This window comes from Protopterus annectens, chromosome 12.part0, assembly GCF_019279795.1.
Source record: "Protopterus annectens isolate FY-2018-M chromosome 12.part0, PAN1.0, whole genome shotgun sequence".
NCBI lineage: Eukaryota > Metazoa > Chordata > Ceratodontiformes > Protopteridae > Protopterus > Protopterus annectens.
Genome location: NC_056746.1, coordinates 945,844,355 through 945,870,653, shown reverse-complemented (window position 1 = coordinate 945,870,653; position 26,299 = coordinate 945,844,355). Strand labels below are relative to the sequence as shown.

General features: G+C 41.6%; 1 protein-coding gene across 1 annotated transcript in view; it reads left to right on the top strand.

Annotated features, from left to right (window-relative positions):
• Window positions 1–26,299, top strand: part of CTSZ (cathepsin Z) — a 245,291-nt gene that overhangs the window by 172,946 nt on the left and 46,046 nt on the right. Inside the window, exon 5 of the mRNA XM_044089976.1 lies at window positions 12,910–13,072. Within this exon, the coding sequence (XP_043945911.1) occupies window positions 12,910–13,072 (163 nt within the window). The remainder of the gene's footprint in view (window positions 1–12,909; window positions 13,073–26,299) is intronic.

Genomic DNA, 26,299 nt, shown 5'->3' with positions numbered 1-26,299 from the left:
CACACAGCTCTTCACCTACCTAGCCCAGCGACCAACACACAGCTCTTCACCTACCTAGCCCAGCGACCAACACACAGCTCTTCACCTACCTAGCCCAGCGACCAACACACAGCTCTTCACCTACCTAGCCTAGCGACCGACCGAACAGCAAGCAAGCCACAGACTGATCCAAGCGATCGAACAAACAGACTGATCCACGAAGTGTTTGATCCAGCAAGCCCAAAATCCAAACACCTACCTGAAGCCCGCGCACTGAAAAAGTCCCACGAGAGCAGCTTAGTCCTCCTCATTGGTCCTGACTGCTGCTTCGGCAGTCCGTAGCTCCTCTGTTCTTTGCGGTCGTCACCGCACATATTTTTGGTACCTCACAGCAATGATTGCTGGGTACCTTTGTTACCTCTGTGTCCATATCAGGACTGCTGGTAAAGGCAGTCTGGGATTGCGGTTGTTTTTATGTTTTACAGATTTTTTTTGTTATTTTCTAGGTGGGAGGGCTGCAGTCCGATAGGACGAGCCACCCCTGCCTTTAATAGATATTGATAGCTGATATTTTTTCTGCCACTATGGAGAAGCAATCAAGCTTCAAAAAGTGTTCCATATCTGGGCACAACGTATCCCCTCAAGACCTGTATGATCTGTGTGTGGTATCTTTGGGTGTACTCCATTTATCTGTTAATTGTAAAATATGCGTGGAGTTCAAGCAATGGGCCTTGGCTGACAAGAAGAGCAAACTCATTTTAAAAGCCCTGCTTTCACCAGTTTCTAGGGTGGCTAAAGTGAAAAAGGCATCTGATAAACCTCCCAAGTATAAGGATGCAGAGCCGAAGAAGAAAGATTCCGAATCCTTGTCTCCGACCACTGTACCAAAGTTTCCAAGATTTGAAGAGCATAGGGCCCACACCCTGAAATATATGCTGCAATTCCAGATCCAGAGCTCTTAGATTTTAACATGATCCATGGCTCCCTAAGGAAACAGTCAGCTTCAGAGAAGATGAGTCAACACCCTCCATCCAGACCTTTCCTGACACTATCCTGCAGGTCCTTCAGATCTTATAAGACTACTTCAGAGGATGATTTGAATCATCGGATGCAGACATTTCTTAAGACATAAGATAGAGATGGGAGTCATTGGCTCCAAAGGTGATCTGATCTGCCCATGTGCTCCTGATTCTGGTTACCTTATGGGTCTAACTTTCATCTGTCTTTGCTTCTGAATCAGTTTTTACCCAAATCCTGTTGCCTCAGTGTAGACCTACCCCATAACTTACACACCCAGCATTTTCGATTTAACTAATTTGACTCAGGTTATCAGAGCCTGTACAGTCTCGGAGTCAGGGGCTTGAGATGGTGACTTCATCTCAGTCATCAGGGCCTTTAGGTTCAGCTCTGTTGATGATGTCTGAGTCATCAACTTGTTGGGATCTCAGCTCTACTACCCTCAATGGGGCCTTCCAACTTCATGGCTTTGAGGGGTCCCTCAAGCAGCCTTAACCACTGCTCTGAAGGGAGGATCTGATTTGGCTGCTGGGGTGGTCTCTTTAGATTCGATAGAGGTTGGATCAGTCTTTCAAGTGTTGGGGATCATAATTGTCGCTCCTAAAAATGCATATCCACAGGTTTCAGTGAATATGGTTCCCATCCCATGATTCCCTCTCTGTCTTTTCTTCTTATCAGAAATTCAGAGGATTTGCAGGAGGAAGCACTTGGGCTTCCCAGGGTCCCCAACCACAGATACCGACTCAGAGAATCAAGAGGGCTCTCCACAATCCCCTCTGGAGGCTGTCTCTTTTGGCAAGATATTAGAGCTGTTGCACAAGAGGGGAACTTTGCCCAGTGTCTCCCTCCCCCCCAGGATGAGGTGTTATTGTCTAAGACGTGTAGGTTGGCACCATCTACATCCTGGGTGGTCCTTCCAGTCAGTAAGTTGACTTGGAGATTAGAAGGTCTTGTTAGGAGTCCAGCATCAGCGAATCAATCCCATGCAAACCTGAGAAGATTCTATGCTCACCTAAAGGCAAGCAACACTGGGACAAATTTCCTGCAGTTGACTCCATTGTTGTGGCAGCAGCTACCAAAAGAGAGACTCTGTCACCATCCTTTTCCACAACAAGGAGTCATAGTGATGGATAGACTTGGGATGTAGGCATACACTTCATGTTCCTTTGCTTTGAGAGCCCTGACCTGTGCCACACACGAGCAGATTTCAAAGAGATTTGTCACAGTAGGCCCTATCTACTCTGACTGTTCCACTTGCAGTGGAGGTCAAGAAGCAACTAGAAGTTACCTGCTGGACCACCATGTCTAGTATTACAGAACCTCTTCATGTGCTTAATGCATAACGAGGCAGATGGAGCAGCCAGGGCAGCTGAGACTGGTATAACCATGATGTACCATGTATAGTTGCATCTTTTGTGATTTTGTTGACAACTTCAAGGTGTCTTTCACAAATACCCAGCTTGATGGGTCTTCCTTGTTTGGCCTGTCTGTGAAACAGAAAATACAGAAGTCTGAGCAAGCTGGCAACACTTTCTGCCTTTGGAGTTAAGTTTCCTCAGAGATCATACAACAGGTACTAAAAAGTACCTCATTTACTCTGGTTTTAGGAAGTCTAAATGCAAACAGTTTGACTCACTTTTTGACAGGGATGGCTGCAGTAGAGGTGGCTCCTTTAATAGATGCAGGCCAGGGGTCGAGGGACTCTGCAAAACCAGGGATACCACCTGCCATTTTCAGATAGAAGACCAGAAAATCCCTGAAGGTTTCCCAACTGCTGCAGTCCGAAGTCAGTTAGAGGTGGTCTGTCTGTCTACCTAGCAGTGTAACAGGCCATCACACAGGACAAATGAGTAGGAGGGATAACATCCAGAGGTTATTCCATTCCATTTTTCATAACCTCTCCACACCTCAGCAAGCCAAACATCCCATCCAGTCATGCAAAAGCTGCAGAAAAGAAATGGCTTCTCTTCTCTCCAAAAAAGCTATCCAAGAAGTCCCACCAGATCAGAGCGGGCCAGGGGTTTATTCCAAGTTCTTTTTCATTCCAAAGAAAACTCAGGATCTCGGGCCCATCCTGGACCTCAGCCTACTAAACAAGAATGTTTGGAAGACCTTATTAAGAATGGGCATGATGCAGTTATGCCCTGTCTCAGGGTGAACAAATGAGTACGCTCCCTGGATCTCCAAGACTATTACCTTCACATCAAGCTTGTGAAAGTGTCAAGGAGATTCCTGTGCTTCCATATATAAGCCAGTCATTATATTACCATTTGGTCTCACCAAAACTCCAAATTTATGGCTGCCATAGCAGCTAATGTACGATTCTTGGGATAAAAGATTTTCAAATAACTAGATGACTGGCTCCTGGCTGCCTTCCCGATGGAGTGTCTTTTGGAAGCTAGGGCCTACATTCTCAAATTGTGATGGTAGCTCGGAATTTCAGTAAACTTACAGAAATCAAATATTCAGTTAGCTCAGTAAATTGTATATACAGGATGTCATCCCGACACCACTCTGCCTGTGGTCTTGCTACCACCAGCCATGATCCAGGTGTCTTTCACAAATAGCCCAGTTTCTGCTTTACAGCCCATCTGCTTCAGCAGCCTTTGTTCTGAGTGTATTAGGTCTAATGACTTCATTGATATAATGCAGCACCTTACATGTGTCCACATGGGGATTTTGCAAATCTGCTTAAAACCCAGTGGTCACAGCATGTTGTTTAAAACCTTGTTTATAACAATTCACATACTTGTCTGCCAATTGTTAATACTCTGTATAATTGAATTGCCTGAGGAACTTTTTTTCTCTCCAGGTCTCTGCTTGTGAGATCCTATAGCTGATTGTTACTAAAATTTAATAAATTGTTTTTTAGTCCTGAGGAGCTTTCCTCCTTGGGTCTCTGCTGAAAATGAGCCAAAAGCTCAGCCAGACTAACCCAGTTAACAAATGTAAAGTAAATAAATAAAAAATAACTAAAAATGTTCATTCACTCTCCAAGACTATAATGGATTCCTACAGAAAGCACCTGAAGTGGTGGTTAAAATCTCCAATGGTACACACTGACAAACGTTTCCTTCCTCTGCCCCCCCAATAGCAACAATATGGATGCATCCTCCCTTGGGTGGGTGGAGGGTCATTATGAAGGAATAATGGTCTAGGGTCTGTGGACAGAAAACAATATCAATACTCACATAAATATCTTGGAGATGAGCATGGTCCTTCTAGTGTTGCAGGAACTTCAGGACTGCTTTCCTCAGGGCATGATATCTATCCAAACAGACAACATGACAGTAGTTTGGTACATCAACAAGCCAGGAGGAGCCAGAGTTTACTCCTTGTGTCAGGAAGCAGTGAGGGTTTATCAGTGGGAGATGGCTTTGCACTGCTTTGTAGTATCAACACATATCCCACGAGTAGAGGGTTGCTTTGCAGACAGGCTTAGCAAAGATCTTCTCATGTCTCATGAGTGGTCCCTCAATCCAGTGGTAGTCAGACAGATATTCAGTTGCTGGGGCACTGTTTGCTGTGATCTGTTTGCCTCCTCCTACAACATCTTTGCAGCAATTACTTTGCCATGATTCCCCCTTCAGGACAGTCACCAAGAGATGCTGTGTGACAGCAGTCGCTCCCTGGGCATCCTATATGCTTGCCCACCCCTTCTCTTAGATCTGATGTCCATTCCACAATGCATCATGAATAGGTCTTTACTCCATCCTTGGATCTGACTCAGCCAATTCTTCCAGATATATGATCCGAGCCTGAAACTTCTCCCACTCCCATAATGCCTCACTCCCTTTCAAACCCTCAGATCTCGTTTGCCACCTTCCAGCACAGATGCCATTTCTGAGCCACTTCCAGATAAGTGGTATTTTCTCCTTTTTTCTGTAGATTTCCTCGTCCTAGTAGATGTGTAGCTCTTATAGTCTGTTTCTGTACATCCGTTAGCCTCCCCTTCCATTTTAGGCTTTTCTTTTGGTACTTTTCACTGGCATTAGGATTTCTTTCCTCCATCTAACACTTCATTTCCTCATTTCTCTTTCTCTCTCACTCTTCTTTCCTGTCTCTACATATTAAAAAAAAAAAAAAGGGAAAAATCTTTCCCAGTATTTTTTTGGTTGGTTAGAGTGTGGGTGCTTGCCTGTGGACTGTGTAGGTGCTGGCCAGCATGTCTGACAGGCCGGAGAGGCCTTTGGTTTTGGGAGGTGTGCCTTTTCTGGGCATGGGATTCCCCGTTCTGATGGCCACTGGAGGTGCATATATTGCCTGGGTCCGGGGCACATAGAGATGCAGTGTGACGTCTGTTCAGCCTTCAACCCCCGGGCTCTCACAGACAGGCGAAATGGACTTGTCTTGCGAGGTCATCTCCCAGCTTCTGGAGCCCAGACCCCTGTAGCCAAGAAGTGTGCCCCTTCTGTTTCTCAGGAGACCAGGTCTTCTGCTCCTGAAAAGAGAAAGAGACTCTCAGATCCATCTTCCTCAGATCCGTCGGATTCTTGTTTCTTTTCGGATCCATGAGGGCCCTCTGATCCCATGGAGCCTCCATTAACTAAGTCCTCCTCACTGCTGGATCCTCAGACCTCAGGTCTGAGCACCCTGTCGGAGTCGGTGGAGACTATTCAGATTCACAGCTCCTCCTCTCTCTGGAGTGAACTCCTTGTCAGGTTCGCCAGTAATGGAGGTTTTGGAGCCATACTCCGGGAGGGAGTAAATCCCCCTCCCTTATCTGGACTGTCCAGCCCACAGTGTTGCCAGCTAGGTCCACACACTTTTCTGTGTCCTCCAAATCCTCTCAGCTGTCCAACTCCAGTATGGATCAGGTGATGAGAAGTTTCTTCAAAACCCAGATCCAGCTGAGGACCTTGCCTTCTCCGATCCATGCGGGATCAGAGAGAGCCCCGACCCCCATACAATAGCCTCCTCCTCCGATCCGATCTTTGGTTTTGGAGCACCAGGGCTTGGTGCTCCTGAGTGGACTGGCATCAGAGCATGGAATAGCTTTTTCCTCAACCCCAACAGTGTCACTGACCAGCTCATCTCCACTCTCTTTGGAGATGAGTGGGTCCCAGACCGAAGAGGTCGGCGCCAAGTCCTTTTCAGAGGTGTCCCTCCCCCTGGCAGGACTTGGCCTTCTTGCCATTGGTGGCCTTAACCAGTGGCGTGGGGGGGGGGCGGGACCTCTCAGCATCATTGGCCTTCCAGGTGACAGGGCATATTCTACTCCTATAGACCCAGACCCTCCTCAGCCAGGCCCTACCCAATCCTCGACAGATCAGGTCTTTGCTTCCATTCATGAGATCCATGGTCAGCCTCTCCCGGAAAGCCTTCAGCTTGACCCTCAGCAAGGGATCCCCCTGTCTTCTGAGTCCTCTCCTGAATACCCTTCGGAGGAGGTTCCTCGGAAGCATCGGTGCAAGAAAAAGCACCTAAACTCCCCCTTGGAGTCATTTAATTGATTTCAACGAATGGAAAGTGTCCCCCATTCTCCACTCAATGATGTTTCATTCAGGGATATCCTAGAAATTCTGAAGCAAAAAGGGGTGGATAGTATTCCCGACTCCCTTCCTCAGAAGAGTCAGTGTTCCTGAAGGCATTCAAGATGGGCCAATCGACTTCTTGGGTAACCCCACCAGTGGACAAGCTCATTGACCTCATCACCCACCAGACTTGGAAGGAGGCTGACACGATGGCACCAATTCCCAAACATGCAGAGAAGTATCTTAGCCCCCCCATCCTTGACCTCCCCTTTTGGAGTAAAGATGTCCCAATTGATGCCATTATGGTATCAGAAGCCACCAAAAAGGAGCTAGCAGAACAGAGCTCCACTGATCATCTCCTCAAGGAGTTTCAGGCTTTGGACAGGCATGGGAAACATGCGTATGCCTCTGCCACTTTCTTGCTGAGAGCATTGAATTACTTGGCACATTTCATGTGCCTTCGGAGAGATTTGATTAAGGAAATTTCCACTTCTCTGACATCTCCTCAAAGAGGTTACTCGCCCATGCTGCGGAAGGTACCTCATGAATGGATGGTTCAGTCATAGCCTTTAGGAGACATGCCTGGATGAGACTTTGTGGGTTTGTGGAACCCTTTAAGGCATCATTCATTAACGCTCCTTTTGAAGGTTTCTCTTTGTTTGGGACCTCAGGTAAAGAAACTCTTACCCACAGTGAGAAGATAAGAACCTATCTGCTGTAGTGATTAAGTTTTGTTCCCCCCAACAGACCTTCTCCAGTAACCAACGGAGTGGGAAGAAAATGTGGTTCTGTAAATCCCAGGGGCTCTTTCCTGATTTGCAGGATGAATTCTCTTCTAGAGGCAAACGGAGAGGGTTCAATGGCAGATGCCATCCCAGAGGGAGAGGGGGTCTGCAAAATCAGGGCTTCAGGGAACCCTTCTCTGGCAGGCCCTTCCAGCACTCCTGAAGCACTGCCCAACTGTCCTACTGTGGAGGCATTCGGGGGCAAACTGTCTTTACACCCAGAAGCCTGGACAAACATAACAAGTGATGCCTGAGTTTTAAATATAATTTCCAGATGTTACTATATTCCCTTTTTCCTTCCTCCTCCCAATTCCAACAGGTGTCTCCCTGAAGTGCTACCCAGTTAGAGGGAAAAGTTCAAAAACTTCTAAACAAAAGAGTCATCCAGCAGGTCCCCACCAAACAACAAGGGTACGGCACTTAATCGCACTTCTTTTTGGTGCCAAAGAAGTCAGGGGACGTTTAACCCATTTTGGATCTGAGTAGTCTGAATCTGTAAGGAAGATGAAGTTCTGCATGGTTACGGTGCAGTCCATTCCACCGCTGCTGCGCAAGGATGACCGAATGTGCTCTGTAGATCTCCAGGGCATGTGCTATCATATCAAAATAGACAGGCGCTCCAGGAGAGATCTGCGCTTCTGTCTAGGGGCCCATCATTACCAGTTCAGAGCACCGCCCTTTGGCCTCACACCCCCCCCCCCAGATATTTATCAAATGCACGACAGTGGTTGCAGCTCGTCTTCATCTGCAAAGATTCCAGGTGTTTCCTTACCTAGACGATTGGCTCCTGACAGCACTCACAAGGCATCAACTACTACAAGCTATCCAGTTCATGTTACATTTGTTTCACTGCCTGGGGATCACAGTAAATATGATAAAATCCAGGCTGACTCTGGTACAGGATATAGAGTTCATGGGACTCAGCTAAACACAATAACGCAAGTAGCACCCCTTCCCACTCAAAGAATCTTTTCCCTGAAACAGCAGGTTCAGTTCTTATTAGACACTCTGAATCCACCAGCTCGACTGGTTCTCATGGCCCTGGGATCCATGTCAGCTGCCATTCTTTTCATACCCCTGGCTAGGTTCTTCATGCGAGTTCTCCAGTGGACCCTAGCAGCACAGTGGTCTGTTCAGTGCCATCCTCTGTCAGCTCCAGTCAGACTTCCTTCGATTTGCAGGTGCCATCTTTGGTGGTGGATATTAACAAATGATCTCCATCTTGGATGGCCATTCATTCTTCCCACTCCTTCGGCCAATGTGAACACTGATGTCTCCCTGTTGGGGTGGGGGACATTTCTAGGGAAGGATGGTTCAAGGCACATGGTCCACTGTAGAGACCAAATTGCACATAAATGATGTTCTTCGTGTTTCACTGTTGCGGTCATCACATTAGGGTTATCCTGCCAGGGTGTTCTGAAGATGAGGGTGGTCATCCTCATGTTGCAAGCCTTTCGGGCTGCCTTCCTCTGGGAATAATTGCAGTTATGACGGACAATATGTCAGTAGTTTGGTACATCGACAAGCAGGGGGGGTATCCAATTGTACCCATTGTGCAGGGAAGCCATGAGGGTTTGGGAGTGGGTGATTTCTTCAAACTGCTTTCTTATTGCACTGCACATTCCGGGGGAATCCACAGTTCTTGTGGACAGACTCAGCAGATCAATTTTGAGTCCATATGAGTGGTCCCTGAACCAATCAGTAGTAGAGCAGATGTTCAGCTGTTGGGGCCAGCCTTGCTGCAACGTCTTTGCCTCTCCCCTAAGCAACAAGTACAGCAAGTGCTTCACTCTGATCCCTCCTCTGGGGGAGTCACCCAGGGATGCTCTAGTCTATGACTGGCCCTCAGGTCTCCTCTGTGCTTACCCATCTATTCCCCTGATAACCCAACGTTTTTCAGAAAGCCTACAGGTTGAAGACCAATCTAATCCTCATTGCCCCTTATTGGCCTCACCAGGTATGGTTCCCCTTCCTGCATTCTCATTGCAAGAATCCTCCATGGGTACTGGATGCCAAAGAGAATCTGATATCTCACCCATCGGAATGCCAGATCCTCAGTCTATGATCCCTCAAACTAACTGCTAGGATTCTCCACTTCCATTGATCTTACAAAAGTCCAGGCTAGCTTCCCCAGTCTGCCGAATCATTCTTGCTTCTCAAAAGTCCTCTACCAAGAAAGTATATTGTAGCAAATGAAATATATTTTCTATTTGAGCCTCACAGAGAAATATTGACCCTTTTTCTGCTTCAGTCCCTGACATTTTGATGTTTCTTGCTTCACTATTCCAGCTCACAGCTAGCTTTTCCACCATCAAGTTGCAACTTGCCACTATCTCCAACTTTCATGTGGAGATGGACACTAGTTTTCCATCCTCTTTCCATGTCTAAGTTATGTTGAGCCTTTATGAAGGGTATTTTTCACCTTAGGCCCCCTATTAAGGATCCTTCTCCCCCTTGGGATCCCAGTTTAATGCTCCAAGGGCTGACCCAGAAACCTTTCTAACCTGCCGGCTCATGTGACTTAAAATTTTTGTCATGGAAGACTGCCTTTCTGGTGACCATTTCTTCGGCCTGAAAAGTGTCAGAATTGCAAGCCCTGTCTTCTCGACCTCCATAGATAGCCTCACTTAGAACAAACCCCTCTTTCATCCCAAAAGTAGCTTCTGAGTCAAATATTAATCAGACTATTCACCTACCCGTATTTTTTCCTAATCACTCCAATAAGGGAGCGTATATATTGCATACTTTGGATGTACATAGACAGTTTCATGTTTACCTGCACTGAACTACAAATCACAGGAAGTCAGATCCACTGTTCATTGCTTTTTCTCCAAACAGGTTAGGTCAGGCAGTTTCTAAAGTTACCTCAGCTAAATGGATTGTCACTTGTATTGCTACAGCTTATACCCAGCAGGGAAAACGACTTCCCCCATCCAGTGAGAGCCCATTCTACCAGGTCCATGTCTACTTCGTCCACTTTTTCTACAAGAACTCAAACTGATGAAATTTGCACTGCAGCTATTTGGTCTACGGCTCACACGAGCTGGATGTTGTTTCTAAGAAAAGAGCATCCTTGGGTTCCGCGGTGCTCAGACATATCCTTCCATAGGGTTCTCCCAGGGTTTTATGCTGCTAGGGACTCTGACCCATTCGTGATGCATAGTGAAATGGACATCAGATTAGAAATTATGTACTTACCATAACTTGGCATCTGTGTTGTCCTGTTTCACTATGCTTCACATCCCACCTTCCTTTTACAGCTGAGAGTGATATGGAGGCTGAAGGAACTCACTGGTTCGTAACTGGGCTACTGTTGGCCATTTTTTCCTTACTATCTTAACTTTGTTTTTGGATAGTCTTTAGGAAGGTGCAGCAAAGTCGATCTGAGGGTTTGAAAGGGAGTGAAGCATTATGGGAGTGGAAGGAGTTTGAGGCTCGGATCATATGTCTGGAAGAATTGACCAAGCCAGATCCGAGGACAGATCCAAAGACCCATTCCTGATGTATACCAAATTATGGTAAGTACATAACTTCTCATTCTTACAGAAAGCAGTAAACTGTCATCGTCATAGCCCTTTTCTGGCCCAGATAGATATGGTTTCTACTTGTAAGGCCTCATCTCATAGAACCTGGCTGGCTCTTAGATCCAGCCCAGGATCTGATTTCTCACCCATGTCTGCACAACTTGAAAATAACTGCTTGGTTTCTCCACTTCTGATGAAAGCCACTGACAACCCCCTGTCTGTGGAGGTAATCGGAATAATACTGGCTTCTCAAAAGGAATCTGCCCACAAGATCTAGTGCAGCAAATGGAAGGTATTTGTATTTTGGACTTGTCACCAGAACATTGACCCCCCCCCCCCTTCTTGGTCCCAGTCTCGGACATTTTTCCACAAAGTCCAGTTGACAGCTGTTTCTAATTTCCATGCCAGCTTTCAGGATTGCTCACTAGCTTCACATAAGCTTTGTAAAGCCTTTCTCAAGGAAACCTTCTTATTTAGACCACCTGTAAGAGATCGAGTTCCCTTTCTGAATTTGGTCTTGGGATTTCTCATTAGGCCTCCATTTGAACCAGCTTCATCTGCTGACCTTAAATTTTTTTCTTGGAAAACTATCTTGCCAGTAGTCATCACTTCAGCAAGAAGGATCTTGAAACTCGGTACACTATCATCCTGTCCTCCATATCTAGTTTTTCACAAAGACGTGGTATTTCTGAGAAAAAAAATATCCTTTCTTCCCAAAGTACTTTGAAACAAATATTTCACAACCTATTCATCTGCCACTTTTCTTCTCAAATTGTACAACGGAGAATACATAGTGTGTGTTTGGATGTACACAGGCAATTGTGCTTTTTACCTTCACAAAACCAAATCCTTCAGGAAAGATACATAGCTGTTTGTTTCCTTTGTTCCTAGCATGCTGGGGAAGAAAGTTTTTCTAAAGTTTCACTTTTAAGATCAGTTGTCAGACTGCATCTCCTTTATTTGTAGTACACACAACCAGCCACTTCCTATCCCAAGGGGTCATTTTACAACAGCTGTTGCAATTTCCACTGCCTTCTTTAAGGCCTCTTAAGTGGATGATATTTGTGAGGCTGCTACATGGTTTTCCATGTATACTTTCATTAAACATTATAAGTTGGACTGCTTCTCCAGGGCTAGAGCATCGTTTGGTAATTGTATCCTAAAGGGTCTCCAGTAATCAGACCACCCAGGGTGTATCATAACTTGGGATTCTGACTGTCTGAATGGACTGAATGAATAGGATACGGAAGTTATGTACTTACCATATTGATAGATCTCTTCATTTATGTCCAGTCAATGCAACAACCCTCCCGCCATCCCTCTTCCCTGTTATATAAGACCTGAGGGACCATTTGAGTTATTGGTAATTTTGGTTGCTCTCCAGGCAAAGTAGTCCATACCTAGCTCTGGGGACATCAAATTAGATCTGAGGTGACTAAGGAATGTATTACATTATGGGAAGGAGAATTCTTAAAGGGTGCAAGATTAGAATGCTGATGCTGCTGAATCAGATCCAGTAAGTGTTTTAAGGTCCCACATGTCATATCAGTTGGACATGATTGAAAGTATTTATCTTTATGGTAAGTACAGAACTTTTATATACGGCTAAAGGATACAAAAATGAGCTGTGATTGTTGTGCAAAATAAAGGTGACAGAAATATATAGGAGCAAAAATAGCAAATTGACAAAATATATGCTAATATATGCTAATGTAGCCTCTAACTAGTAAGAACAATGAGAAACCAATAGTCTAACCTAGTGGATTCCTAGTTATACGTGTCTGTCTCTCCTTTTTTTATTTTATTCTTTCCCTGCTGTGGTCCATGTATATGTATTTATTTTATGAGTACATGTTTTGTGTGTGTGTGTGTGTGTGTGTGTGTGTGTGTGTGTGTGTGTTAGCAGACATCTAGGGCTATTGTGCTGTCTGGAGGACATGAACATTGCTGTTTCTTGTACTGTTCTTTTAGCATTACAGTGTACATCTAATTGATTAGTAAGAGGTATGTGTGTGTTGCTAAAACTGGTGGCCTGTAACTCCACATTTGTGACATAATGGAAATTTGAATTTGTATTAGCAACCCTGTCAGCTATTGGTATACTAACATGGTTTCCTTTCTTCTTTAAAGCTGTGGTATCATGGCAACAGAGAAACTTGATAATTACACTGGAGGTGTTTATTCAGAATATAACCCTACTCCTTTCATAAATCACATTGTGTCGGTGGCAGGCTGGGGTGTCGACAATGAAACAGAATACTGGATTGTTCGCAACTCCTGGGGTGCACCATGGGTAATACTCTCTATTTTTCACAGTTAAAAATCTAACTCTGGTGTGTTCTTTATACATTTAATATGCTTTTGAGTAAATAAATCGTAAAAGACCAGCCCAACTGTTCAGCAACTTCAGTTCTTAGAGTAACTGTCACAAATAAGAACCTATTTGATGTGTGAATGCATATTTGAAAATGGGGCATTGTTTGACTTCCTAAATATGGTATATAATACTTAAAACACACATATGAACTTATAAAAAACATTGTTTTTTTTCTTATTTTCTTAATTTACATCCCAACCTACAACCATCAGTCCACTTACAACCAAGCCAACTGTGAGAGTCTGTCATTCATGCAGGCATCATGGATTTTCAGATGTGACCTAACTCCCTTCCCCTTGGCAGCTGACATGTGGACTTGAAAAAACTAGAAGCCTGCAGTGCCTATCTTTTAGTGACAGGAGGTGCTGGCTTCCACAGGTGCCCTTCCCATGAGACTGCTCCCCCTTGGAAGACTACTAAGAAAGCAGCTTTTAAGAAGATGAGCACATGCCCTTGGTCCATTTGTTGCACATCATTCTAACATCCTCAGTGGGGTCCAGTGTTTTAGCAACTTGGACTGCCACCTTATCCCTGGGAATGGTAAACTAATATAAGCCACTTTCTCCCATTGTCGTGCCCAGTTTCTCAGCTCATCCAGCACTCAAGCCACTAATTGAACATAGGTCTTCCGGGTCATAGTCAGGGCTCCACCCCTTTACACTAAAGGTGCCATAAGCTGCTGAAGGATGGGGAAGGAAGGTAACAGGGGCCCTCAATAATGTAAAATGGGCAATTTATTTATTTATTTACAGGTACCTACTACTGTTAAGAGAAGCAGGCAGCAAAATCTGAAATATGCACATGCACATCAAAGCATGCAGTGTATGTGTACTATGCTGTAACATAAGTGATAAAAATATTACTTTTCCATTTACAATAGTATTTCTGGTACTTATTTCATAAAATACACCAATGATAAGACTGAGATATATACTGTTTGCCATATTAAAAAAATAAAAATGTATGTTTTGTGAAACAAATAAAACCATAGCATCCAAATGACCATGTGAGATTTCTGGTGATACCTAGTAATATAGAACCATTTCTCTGTAACCACACAAAGTATTACATCAATTATTCAGAATACTATATAATGACTTTCAACTACCAAATGTACTTAGGTGGTGGTTCCAACTACACAGCAACATTTGTCTTATAAAAGTTTACTGCAAATAAGTCTAACATGGGGGTTAGATGTCATGTTACAAAAAGCAGTGTATTGGCTTCTGAACATCTCAGTAAAGAAATAATTTAGACCACTATTGTACTCAGAGCAATGAGCAAAAAGTTCAACACAAAATGTCACACTGGCACTATGAGCTAAAGTCACTGGGTTTGTCCTTGAAAGGTTATATCTCTTGTCTTCCTTTGAGATTCATTATGGATCTTTCAGGTAACAACAACAGAATGTTCAGTTATGAAACTCACCTAAAACTGCAGTTCCAACCTCAGTAGGATCTTATGAGGTTTTTAGGCTAATAGCCCTGAAGCCCTTACAAGCCTAGCCAAGAGTTTATCCCACAAAAAAGAAACCTCAGTCAGCACCTGTCTTCCCTGTCTGTGAAGGACACAGGTGGAACCCCTGGAACAAATGTGTGGTTTCCCATCCACTCATCAAGGTTGCGCTTAAAGAGAGTCAGCGAGGTACTCTGTTTGACATGTATAGGAAGTCTATTCCAGAGACGGGGGAAGCCTCTGAGAGACAAACCTGTTTCTCTAGCAGTTATGGTAAAGTCACTGAGGTTTGCCCTTGAAAGGTTATAACTTTTGTCTTCCTTTCAGATTCATTATGGAACTTTCAGGTAATAACAACAGATTGTTCAGTTATGAAACTTACCTAAAACTGCAGTTCCAGCCTCAAAGCTTTTTATTGCATCACAGTTTTTAGTATTTCATCCTATAACATTACCCACCTGAAAGCATGACATTGCAGCCACAACATACTACTTCTAAAATTATATATTTGTTTCCTGTGAAATATAGAAGTCTTTGACTTCTGATGTATTGATAACTCAGTAAAGAAGTGTCTTAGGCCATTATTTTACTTAGTGTACTGAGCAGAAGTTCACCACTGTACCCACAATGAAAACTGGGTATAATGCAGACTGTGAGATTGGCAGGAAAGCTGCATGAAATCAGGCCAATGGATAGGTCTCATACCTTTGAGATTATTACAAAACTTTCAGGTAATAACTTGACATCCACCTACAAAATGCACTTAGGACTGCAGTTTTAACCACATTACTTCTAATGCAGCATACTTTTGAATTTAACTACACATGTTTAGCTGCTTGAAAGCATGTCATTGTAGCTATATCATGTTACAAGTAATATGAACTTTTTCTGAAAAATATGTAGTAGTTTCACATCTGACATTCTGCAAACTAAGTACACATGCATTTTGCACATTAGCTTTACTCAGCCTTTTCTACAGAGGTGAAAGTGCCCTCTGATGAAAACCAAACACAATACCAGATTCTGACAACAAAAACCCTCTAAACTCTGGCTTTATTAATTGTACTTAAGAAGCCATATGTCAGAGCCGTGAAGACAGCTCACAATACAAAACTTATGGGATTTTTAATAAAATGCTTTGGTACAAAACATGCACATGCTGACCCAGGGGAGTCTGCCACTTTCGAGAGGGTACACCATCTGTGAAAAGATCACAAAAATATAAGGGTCATATAGCTGTTTGAAAGATCCACCCCCCCCCCCCAAGCAATCAGTCAGAAGCGATCCTTAAATTGATGTTTGCTTTCATACCTCACCTGCTTACAACCTATCTGAGTAGAGATCAGATGCTCCCCAGGTGGAAATCAAGCACAGTGTTGGACTGTAATAACATAAGCCCCCTAAAACACTGGCTTTGCTACTGTATATAAAAGTGGACACAGGGTAGGCTCCAGGTTAACAAGCACCTGAAAAAGCAAGTGTGAAAGCGCTTATGCCTGATTAAAGCTTTTTTAACCTGGAGCCTACCCTGTGTCCACTTGTTGTTTTTGGATATTTTGCTACTACTGTATATAAAAGGCCATATGGTAGTTCCCTAAGATATTTCATATTAAAAAAAAAATCAAGAACTTGTAATAAGGTACTCTGGCATGAAATGCAAACATATTCCCCTAGAGAGTTGTGCCCTTTCTGAGAGGATACATTACCTTTGACTGTGAAGGAATCACATAAATACAATGTTCATATTGTTCTTGATAGATACAGTCAACCCTGCCCCTTAACAAGTCATGTCATTAATTAGTCAAAAGTGATCTTATGAGAGCCATTTCATTTTGTACATCAGCTACTCCCCGACCCTTTTGGCCAGAAGTAACCTATATGGACACCAAGCCTAAGTGGCAGACTGTGACAGCAAAAGCCCTCTCTAAACCTGGCTTTACCAACTGCATATAAGAGGGCCAGTGTCAGTCCTAAAAAGAGTTTACAGTAAAATAAATGAAATACTTCTATTAAGGTATTTGGTACAAAACACACACTGCCCCAGTGGAATGTCCAATTTCATAGAGGATACACTACCTTTGGCTGTGAAGGATTTGCCATAAATATAATGGCTATATGACACATTGATAGATCTGCACCCCCCCCCCCACAACAAACTACATCTGTAATCAATCAGAAGTGATCCTGAAACTGGCGTCTATCTTCATAGATTATCTAACCCCAGGCGTTTGTGCAGAGCACCCTGGTGGAAACCAGTCATTTATTTATTTTTATTAATTTATATTTGTTTACCAGGATAGTGTAATGATTTCATTGAACCATTTGTGAATAGGATCACATAAGAAATGAACAGAACATATTTACAGATACAAGGATATGTTAAAAAAAATACATATTTACAGACGCAAGAAAATGCTACAACATTTAGTTTAAGAAGCCATTTACAATGTCAGAACATGGATGGATAAAATTGGAGTTATGCTTGGCAAAGCTTTTTGGATAAAATGTCATAATGAATAAGATGCCATAATGAAAGAGATGGCTTGTTCTACAGGGATAGCAGCATATCATTGTATAGAGGCGTATTGCCAGATATTGACAACAGAAGTCCTCCTGAAATAGAGCATTTACTAGCTGTATTTAAGAGGTCATATTTCAGTTCCTTTAAGACCAAGTACAATAAAAAAGCGTGGACTTCTAATAAGGTACTTTTTTAAACAAGAAGCATATTTATTAAATTATCACTTATAACATAGGCAGTCATGTATTTATATAAATGAAAGCAAACCATAGTGACATAATCATACTTGCAAGCATTTTACATCACAAGCCATATTGACATAATCCTAGTTGCAAACATTATACATCACTTGTTATCTACCCAATCATGGTCAGTCAAACATTACATAGCTCATTCAAGTCCTGTCTTCTTTTAAACCTGATTCCTCCCCATATGTGTTGTTCACACAGTTCCCATTTTTTTCCTATGTAATTTGTTCCTATCCTTTTCTAAAGATCCCAATTCCAATTGTTTTATCTCTTGTTACTATATTCACTACTTCTAGTACAGTTGGTTTAGACTTTGATTTCCATTTTCTGGTAATTGCTTTTTTGGCAGCCAGTATAATTAGACTCAGCAAGACTTTACTATGTCTAGGCAATTCCAGTTCTGTGTCATAACTCAAGAATATCATTTCCCTAGTTACACCAATTTGCTTACCCAGCACTTCTGACAGAGTAGTCTGCAGGGAATCTTTAAAGTCTGCCAACTCATTACATTCCCAGAAAATATGCTCTCAGTTACTACTTTCTTCCCCATCACACCTCCAGCATTTGCTGTCTACATGAGGAAACATTCTGTGGCGTCTACTTGGGATATAAAAATATCTGTGTAAACATTTCCAAGCAAAAATCCTAAATCTTCTAGATTTTGTTGCATATCAAGGAGACATACATATATCACCCATTGTTTCTTTGAATTGCTTATCCAGTTTGCCTTCCTAATCCTTTCTAACCTTTTCCAATTTGATTCTTATAGTTATCATGCAATATTCAACATGCTGTACTAATTATTCCTTTTTATCTCAGCTTCTGTTCTAGATTCTGCCAGTGCTGGTCTTTCGTTTAGGACTCCCCTATTTATTTCTCTTTGCCTATATTATTTTATCAGTCCTTGGAAGACAATCGACAGTCTCCAACCTCCAATTCAAATACATTCTTGGCTTCTTCCCATTGTATTACCTTTCCCTCTCTAGTTATTTGCTCCCAGTACCTTGATTATTTTGACAGTATTCTCCAACAAATTCCAGCCCTCATTGCCTATTGTCTGTATCCCTAATTGCAGTCATCCCTATAAGTTCATAGGTAGGTACTAGGCTATCGGCCCAAGAGCCTACGTAAGCTTAGCCAGCAAGGTTCCATAGCTGTCAGTAGAATCTCCTTTCTCCATTCCTGTACTTTATGAACATAATATTCTGTACAATTATTGTTATTCTGCTTAAAGGTCTGCATCCAAAATCTCAGTCTTTCCTTATTTCTTGACCTTCCCCCTGTCTCATTATCATTTCTTTCCACTTTGAATTGTAGTTTTCTGCCTGTGCTACATATAGGAGCCTTAACTACATAGCTCTGAAATACCCCTTCAAATCGAGTAATCCAATTCACCTTGTTTGAATGGAAGAATCCGCTTATCCTACTTGACTCTTGCCATATTTCCCTCCCAGATAAAATCCTTAACTTTATTAATCGCTATTCACAACTTCTCTGCTGGTTGATAAAAATATGTTTGGTTTGTATATAAGACTAAAGGGGCTAAAAACATTTTAACTGCTTGCATCTTACTATCCATATAACAGCTTCCATTTTCTCAGTTTTTGTATTATCTTTTATTTAGTCTGTTCCCACATATCCTTAGTTGCCACACCAGAATCATAATTCTAAATAATTCATTTTATCATGTCCCCTTAAATATGGATATTGAGGAACCAATTTGTGTATGGGTACACAATTTACCACTATTGCCTATGTTTTAGCTTTATTAATTTTGTATCCTGAAAAGATCTGAAACTGTCTCAGTGTTCCACAACACTATAATGTCCGTTTCTGGTTTTGTAAGGTATAAAATAATCCCCTCTACAAATAGAGCCAGGTTTTCTTGACTACCATGCCGATTATATCCTTCAATTTCTGAGTTCCTTAGTTTCTTTGCCAGTGGTTCTAAATATTATGCAAATAACAAAGGAGAAAGAGGACACCCCTGCCTGGTTAATCTACTCAAGCACTTCAATTCTCACCTCTGATCCCACATATATCCTTCAAATCAACCTTATAATTTTATCAGGGAATGCAAATGCTTTAGGTCTCCTGTTCATAAAGCCCCAGGTTACTCTGTCAAATGCTTTCTCTGCATCAAGATGCACCAGTTACAATAGTATTTTCTCGTATTCTGTTTCCCTCTGGATCATTAATGTTCTGTTAATGTTGTAAAATGTTTGCCTCCCCTCCACAAAATCACATTGATCCATATCTATCAATTTTGGCATCACTTTTGCCATTCTTTTAGCCATTATATACATAAACAGTTTATAATCATGGTTTAGTATTGAAATTGGCCTGTATGAAGCTGGATCTGATGGATCTTTATCTTTAGATATTACAGCTACCACCACTTCAAGGATGTTGACACATCTCCTCCTCTTAAAATACTGTTAAACAAAACCTTCCAGATCTTTATCAGGTTTTCCCTCCTAGCTTACAAACTTCCACAGGAATAGCATTTATTTCTGGGGACTTTACATCACCATTTTTATCTCATCTCCTCCTATCCTGTTAGTAATTGGGCCTCACCAACCTCTAACTTTGGCATACTTAATTCTTCCATAAACATTTCCATTTGTACTTTTTTTTCCATATTTATCTGCTTTATACAGACTATCTTAGAATTTCCAAATTTTTTCTAATATTTTTTCTAATATGTCTACAGCATGATCTCCATTTCTGTGTTATGTTGCCTGAGTCGTTGAGCTAAATGTTTTTGTGCAATCTTTCTAAACTCATGCATATTGCCAAAGTAATCCCTAATTTTCTTTTTAGCATTCTGCAGTTGCTCCTCTTCTTGTTCTGTGAGATTCCCTCTATTCCGTAATACTTTAACATTTGTCAGTCCCTCTAAATAATTCTTGTTGCTTCTTAACTGTATCTTCCTTTATTTAATTCCACCGTATTTTTAAACTCCAAATAATTTTATACACTCCCTAGCTATATTTTCAGAAGACATTTCACTCTTCTCTAATAACTCATGAATAATTTCCACTACCCATTCCTTAAATTCCTCTCTTTTCAACAGATAGGTGGGAAAGCACCAGTGTCTCATTTGTATTCCATTACTCTGTGTTTTTATTTTAGTTATTATTGGTGCATGACCTGAAATAGTTATTGGGTACGTATCAAAGTCCTTCGATTAAATGTACATGTTCGTATGAAATGTAAATTCTGTCTAGCCTAGCCCCGTTTTTGTATCTTTAGGGAATAATATATAAATTCAGTCCGAACTCCTAGTACTGCATTCACATCTTCCATGCCAAATATTTTCATACATTTCTTCAAAAGTCTACCTTCATTTGTTATACTTTCCCTTATGGACACCCCAGACACATCTTCACTGCTGCAAATCAAATGTCAGTCCTCACCCTAAGTAATATTCCTTGCTGAAAGCTGATTGTCTCCCAGAATTTTCTTAGGCTCCATTATAGCAGTTTTAGTTGGAATATAAATACATGACTGTCATCTCACTCCCTTGCTACTAGATCCTTAGTACTACAAATCTACCATTATTATTTTTTTATCCTCTTCTATCACTATTGGAGCTCCTCTTGCAATTAATATAAGTACCTCTCCTTTGTCCTAGGTATTCCGCTGAATAACCATCCTGAAAACCTTTCTTTATCAATTTCACATGTTCAGTTCTTTCCAAGTGTGTCTCCTGTAGCATAGTTATTTGCACTCTACTTTTTTGAATATAGTTAACTTTTTTTTGTTTTGTATTCATCTGTGAGACTATTGACATTTAAAGACATTACAGAATAAAGCATCATTATATTAAAATATTATTCCCACTCTTTATGTATAACAGCTTTTTGTTAAACGTCTAGTTCCAGCTTTTGTGTTACAAACAAATGCTGTTTGGTGGGTTGAACTTTTATACAGTTGTTTCTTGTCATATCTTTTTGAGCCTGTGTCACAAATTACAAAACTTTTTTGTTTTATTGAAAGCCCTCAAACAAACACACCCCAATACCCCCTAAAATCTAGTAACTTATTAGTAAGACACAAAACTATGTATATCTTTAAATATTGAAGTTTTTACCCCACTAATAGGAACAAATGTCCCAAACTGACAGCCACACTCAGACTTAAGTTAACCTAAAAGAAAGGTTAACCATGCTAAGATGCATGGTGTAGCCTATGCTTCTACTAAGTGCTGTCTGGTTTTGTCTTATCTTTACAGTTCTCCCAGCTGGAAAACACGTGAATGCTTTCAGAACATTAACTCCTAGCCAATTTCTCTTTATCAGATTGTCTCCATGGAGACATTCGGACCAGATGTAGAATTGCTGCTAAGCATACATATATTTGCTAGAAAAAGCCTTATAATGATCAATATTCTTTTTCATTTACTTGTTTTCTCTTAAAACGTGTTGCTAGATCAACTAAGGGCCTTAATCCAGCCATCCCCATGCAATAATGAGGAAAAGCACATGAATTTTTCTTTTGCCATGCTCTTTTAACCAGACTTTTCTTCTTTTATTTTATATTGCAGTGCCTACATTTCTTAAAACTGAACAAGGTGAAAGAGAGAAGGGAGAAAGAAAAAAAACAGGAGCACTTGTTTGCAATAGTATCCCCATTACACTTAAAAATTACTGAGTAAATTTTACTTTATAGCATACAAACAAAATTATACACTTGAAAAATAGTACTATTAAGAAAATGTTTGTTTTGCTTAGTTAACTTTCTCCCTCCTCTTCCAGTCCCCTAAGTATTTTTCTGAACATTAATGACATGAAGTTGGGCATACATATGCTTTAGAGTCCCGCACAAATCCGACAAAGTCCAAAAAAGTCCAATATATCTAGATTTTCTTGTTCTGTCATATTTTATAAATATAACTACTGTGTTGTAATCCCAGATTTGTCAGTTTCCAAGTTACTGGTTTTATTCCTGTCCATCTCCATCTCCCACATCATGTCTCTGCTTCATTTCCAATGTTTTCTTGATTTTCCTAGTCAGCTGTTGTGCTCTCTTCCTTCTCTCTAGCATTTTCCATTGAAACATTAGGAAATGTTTCACTGGCATAGTCTCTCTGTGGCCTTTATTACCAGAGAACAAGAAACCGAATATTCTTCTGTTTCACAGCTCACTTTTTGATGGACAGACTTTTGTATTTCCTCCTTAGCATGTACTTCATCAAAAAATTATTTTGTCCCTCCAGGGAAGAATATTTTGAAGGTAGCTAGGTACAGTAGTTTGAATCTTATGCCTCCTCCTTGACATTCCCTGAGTAGTGGAATAAATTTACTCCTCTTCTGCCTGGTGGACAATGAATATTCATTCTCCACAAACACTCTACTCTCTTCCACTTTTAGTACTCTGTCCTGTCACAGTTTTGTCAGAATCAACTCCTTCTGCTGGTAGGATTGCATCCTTACTATTAAAGGTGCAGGTTGCTTTCTCATAGCCAGGTTTGGAGCATACACATGATGTGCCCTTTCAACTGACAACTCCTGCTGTGGAATACCAGTCCAGTTGCATATTTGTGCTGTCATACAATTAATACAGTCTGTTCCTTCCAGCTTCTCCAGTACAGTTGAAAATATCAGGTTTTCCGTATGTGCTCTGTATTCTAATTCTATTATATTTTTAAATATCTCTTTTTGAGCAGTCTCATGTTCAGCCAGCCTTTTCTTCATTTCGACCTTTGATTTTTTTGCAGTTTTATAGCCTCATTTGAATATGTTTAAAGCTTCTTCCATTTTACCAGCCTTTTGCTGTTTGAGTTGATATACTCCATCAGTGTTTCATTTATTTTAACCAGGTCTGTGTGCAGTTGTCTTATACTTTCCTCTAGGTTACTGGAAGTCACGTCTGGAGGTTACACTGCTTTTTGCTGAACAGTTGCAGAATTTTTCCAAGTCAGTGTTTTTCCTCAACTTTTGGAGCTGATTTTATTTTTGGTCCAATGTATTTCTTTTTCCTGGCATACAGGCAGTGCACTCACTAGCCAGTTACTGAAATTTACCCAGAAACACAAAAAGTCTACTGGACTTCTCTGCTGAGTTTCTGTTTTCACACTGGGAGTGCTAGAATTAAGCTGTTACTCAATGTGCAGCCATCGTGGAAGTCCTTCTAATAAATTACTTTGTGACAAAACACAGATACTGTTTCGGTGCTCATGCTGAAAAAATATAGTACCTCTGGGAATTGCATAAATGTAATGGCCATATTTAACTGATACTACCTTCCTCCAATAAACTTCAGTAGTCAATCAGAAGTGATCCTGTAATTAGTTTGCTTTCATACATCATGATGCCCAGAAATAACACCAACATTCTTTATATTTCTGTCTCCTTGTGGAACAAAGCAAAAAAACATAACAGCAGCATGACCATATTAACTTTCTGCAGCTGTTAGGTACATACACTAACCCCAACAAGCCATATTTTTATTTGATAATTTTCATGCAATGACCATGCCTTCCCCACTCCCTTTTTCAAAAGGCATCCAACTTCTGATGTCTATGATAAAGTCAAAATATAAAAGAGGATAATTTATTTTAACTTCTCACTCTTGAATATGTATACATGCTCCCAGAGTTTACGTGTAGTGATTCGGCATCACTACTTTACTTTGCTTACTTTCTCTTTCCAACTGGCACCCCTGCCTTTTTTTAGGATTGTGCCAAGTATGCACCGGGTGTTGAGAGGTACTCCTCCTAGTTCCCCCCCCAACTAATGTTACCATAATCTGGAGTCGCAGCATTTGTGAGGAAGGGGATCCAGTTTAGGAGTGCACAGATCATTCCATACTTACTTCAAGTTACTATTGCCCAGAATCCATATCCTCCAAACTATCCATATCAGTAACTCTTTTGCATAACTAATGTTATTGTCCTTTGCTTTCATGCATAGCCTGCCAACCCCTCCATAAACACAGCCAGTTATGGCAGTCATCACTCATGTGTGGTTACCAGTATTGGAGAAATAACATCCACAGTAATCAACTTCACCTGCAAGTATAGGGCAGATGCAACAGCTGCATTAAGTTACTTCACTTCAGCTGTTTGGCATGTTATACCACAGACACTTGCACATCGACTTCTGTCAAAACTGAACTAAAGACAATACAAGTGTATGACACTGTAGGCCACTGTCCAGGCATCTGTTTTGATTCCTGCCCAAAAAAAGTGAAAAAAAGAATAGCTACAAATATATATTAACTTGGAGTTTTCATGGACTGTACTGTGTTCCCCCATCTCCCAGCAAAGCCACAGGAATGATCACTTGATCATGATCATCCTAACTGCCCTTTGTTTCATGCACCCACTGCTCCCCTGCCAAATAGATAACCACTTCTGGTGATCACCTATAATTACCAAAACGTTTAAACAAAAGAAGCTACAGCAATGTAGTCAAGTTGCTATTGCAGGATTAATCACTTTCCTTTGTCCACAACTCACAAAAAAAAAATCCCTTAGTCATAGTTATCTACTTCAGAGCACAGCATCCAGGAATAAAACTAAAAGGTAAGGAAGGGGCAAAGGCCCATAACCACTGACATATTTGAAATATCCCTCTTCTTTTATGTACTTATGTACTGGACAGATTTGGAAAACAGACTTATGCTTCAGTGACCTTTTCCCATAGAGTGCCGAACTACCTGGCTCATTCAAATGCTTCCAGAGAGAATTGACCAAAGAGATTACCAGTTCTCTGTCATGTAATTTGCTAGCAGAAATCAAGAAAAATGTGGAATCCCAGCTGTTTACCCTCAACTCTATTTCCAACGTCTCCATGCATCTGCTTTCAAATATACCTGATGAAGTGGCCAGAACAGCAGGCACTGGCATAGCCATCCAACTTTGTGCCTGGATGTGGTTGTGTGATTTTGTAGAAGGCTTCAAGACATCCTTCCTAATGCCCCTTTTTGATAGTTCCACTCTGTTTGGATCAAAGGTTAAGGACACAGTAACAAGGAGTGAGCAGGATAGTAAGACCGTGTCTTCCTTGGGAATCCGCTTCTCCATTCCTCAAAGGTCCTTTACAAGGAATCAGCAAGGAGGAAAGAAGATGTGGTTTAGAAAATCCCAGGGTTTTAACCAAGATGCTTGCTAGGATAAACCATCCTAGGGCAGGAGAGTGGGGTGGTTTCAGTGGACATCTCCCTAGGAACAGAGGCAATCCACAAACCAAGGATTTTATGGACCTTATTCTAAGAAGTGAAGTCATTCCATAGCTGCAGTGGTGCAGCGGTTAGCATTGTCGCCTCACAGCAAGAGGCTCTCTGGTTTGATTCTCAGCTGGAGTGCCTTCTGTGTGGAGTCTACATGTCCTCCAAAAGCAACGAAACATTAAAAGACATGCAGGTAGGTGCATGAATGTGTGTGTGCCTTCTCTGAAGGTTGGGTGCTGGGCTGGCAACTTGACCTGTAAAAAAGCTACTGCCAATCATAAGAGGACCAGAGATCTGCTGTGGCGACCCCTAACCGGGAAAAGCCGAAAGACTATTTTGAGAAGTCATTCCAGTACTCCTGAAGGGTTGCCCAACTGCTGCACTCTAGAGGCAGTTGGGGGGAGCTTATCCGTGCACCAGCAAACCTGGCAGCCATCACCACAGACTAATGGATGCTGTGGATTATCAACAGAGGGTACACAATTCCCTTCCTTTGTTCCCTCTCCAAGAAAAGGTTTTCCCCTAGTGCCACCCTACCAAGTGGAATCCGCCACAGCAGAAGTCACAAAGTTGTTAGACGAATGAGCCATCCAACAAGTCCCACCAGACCAGATAGGATCCAGAGTCTACTCCAGGTTCTTTTTAGTTCCAAAAATGACAGGGGACCTAAGGCCTGTTCTGAACTTCAGTCATTTAAAACAGTTTGTAAAGCAGACAAAATTCTGGATAGTCATGGTTCAG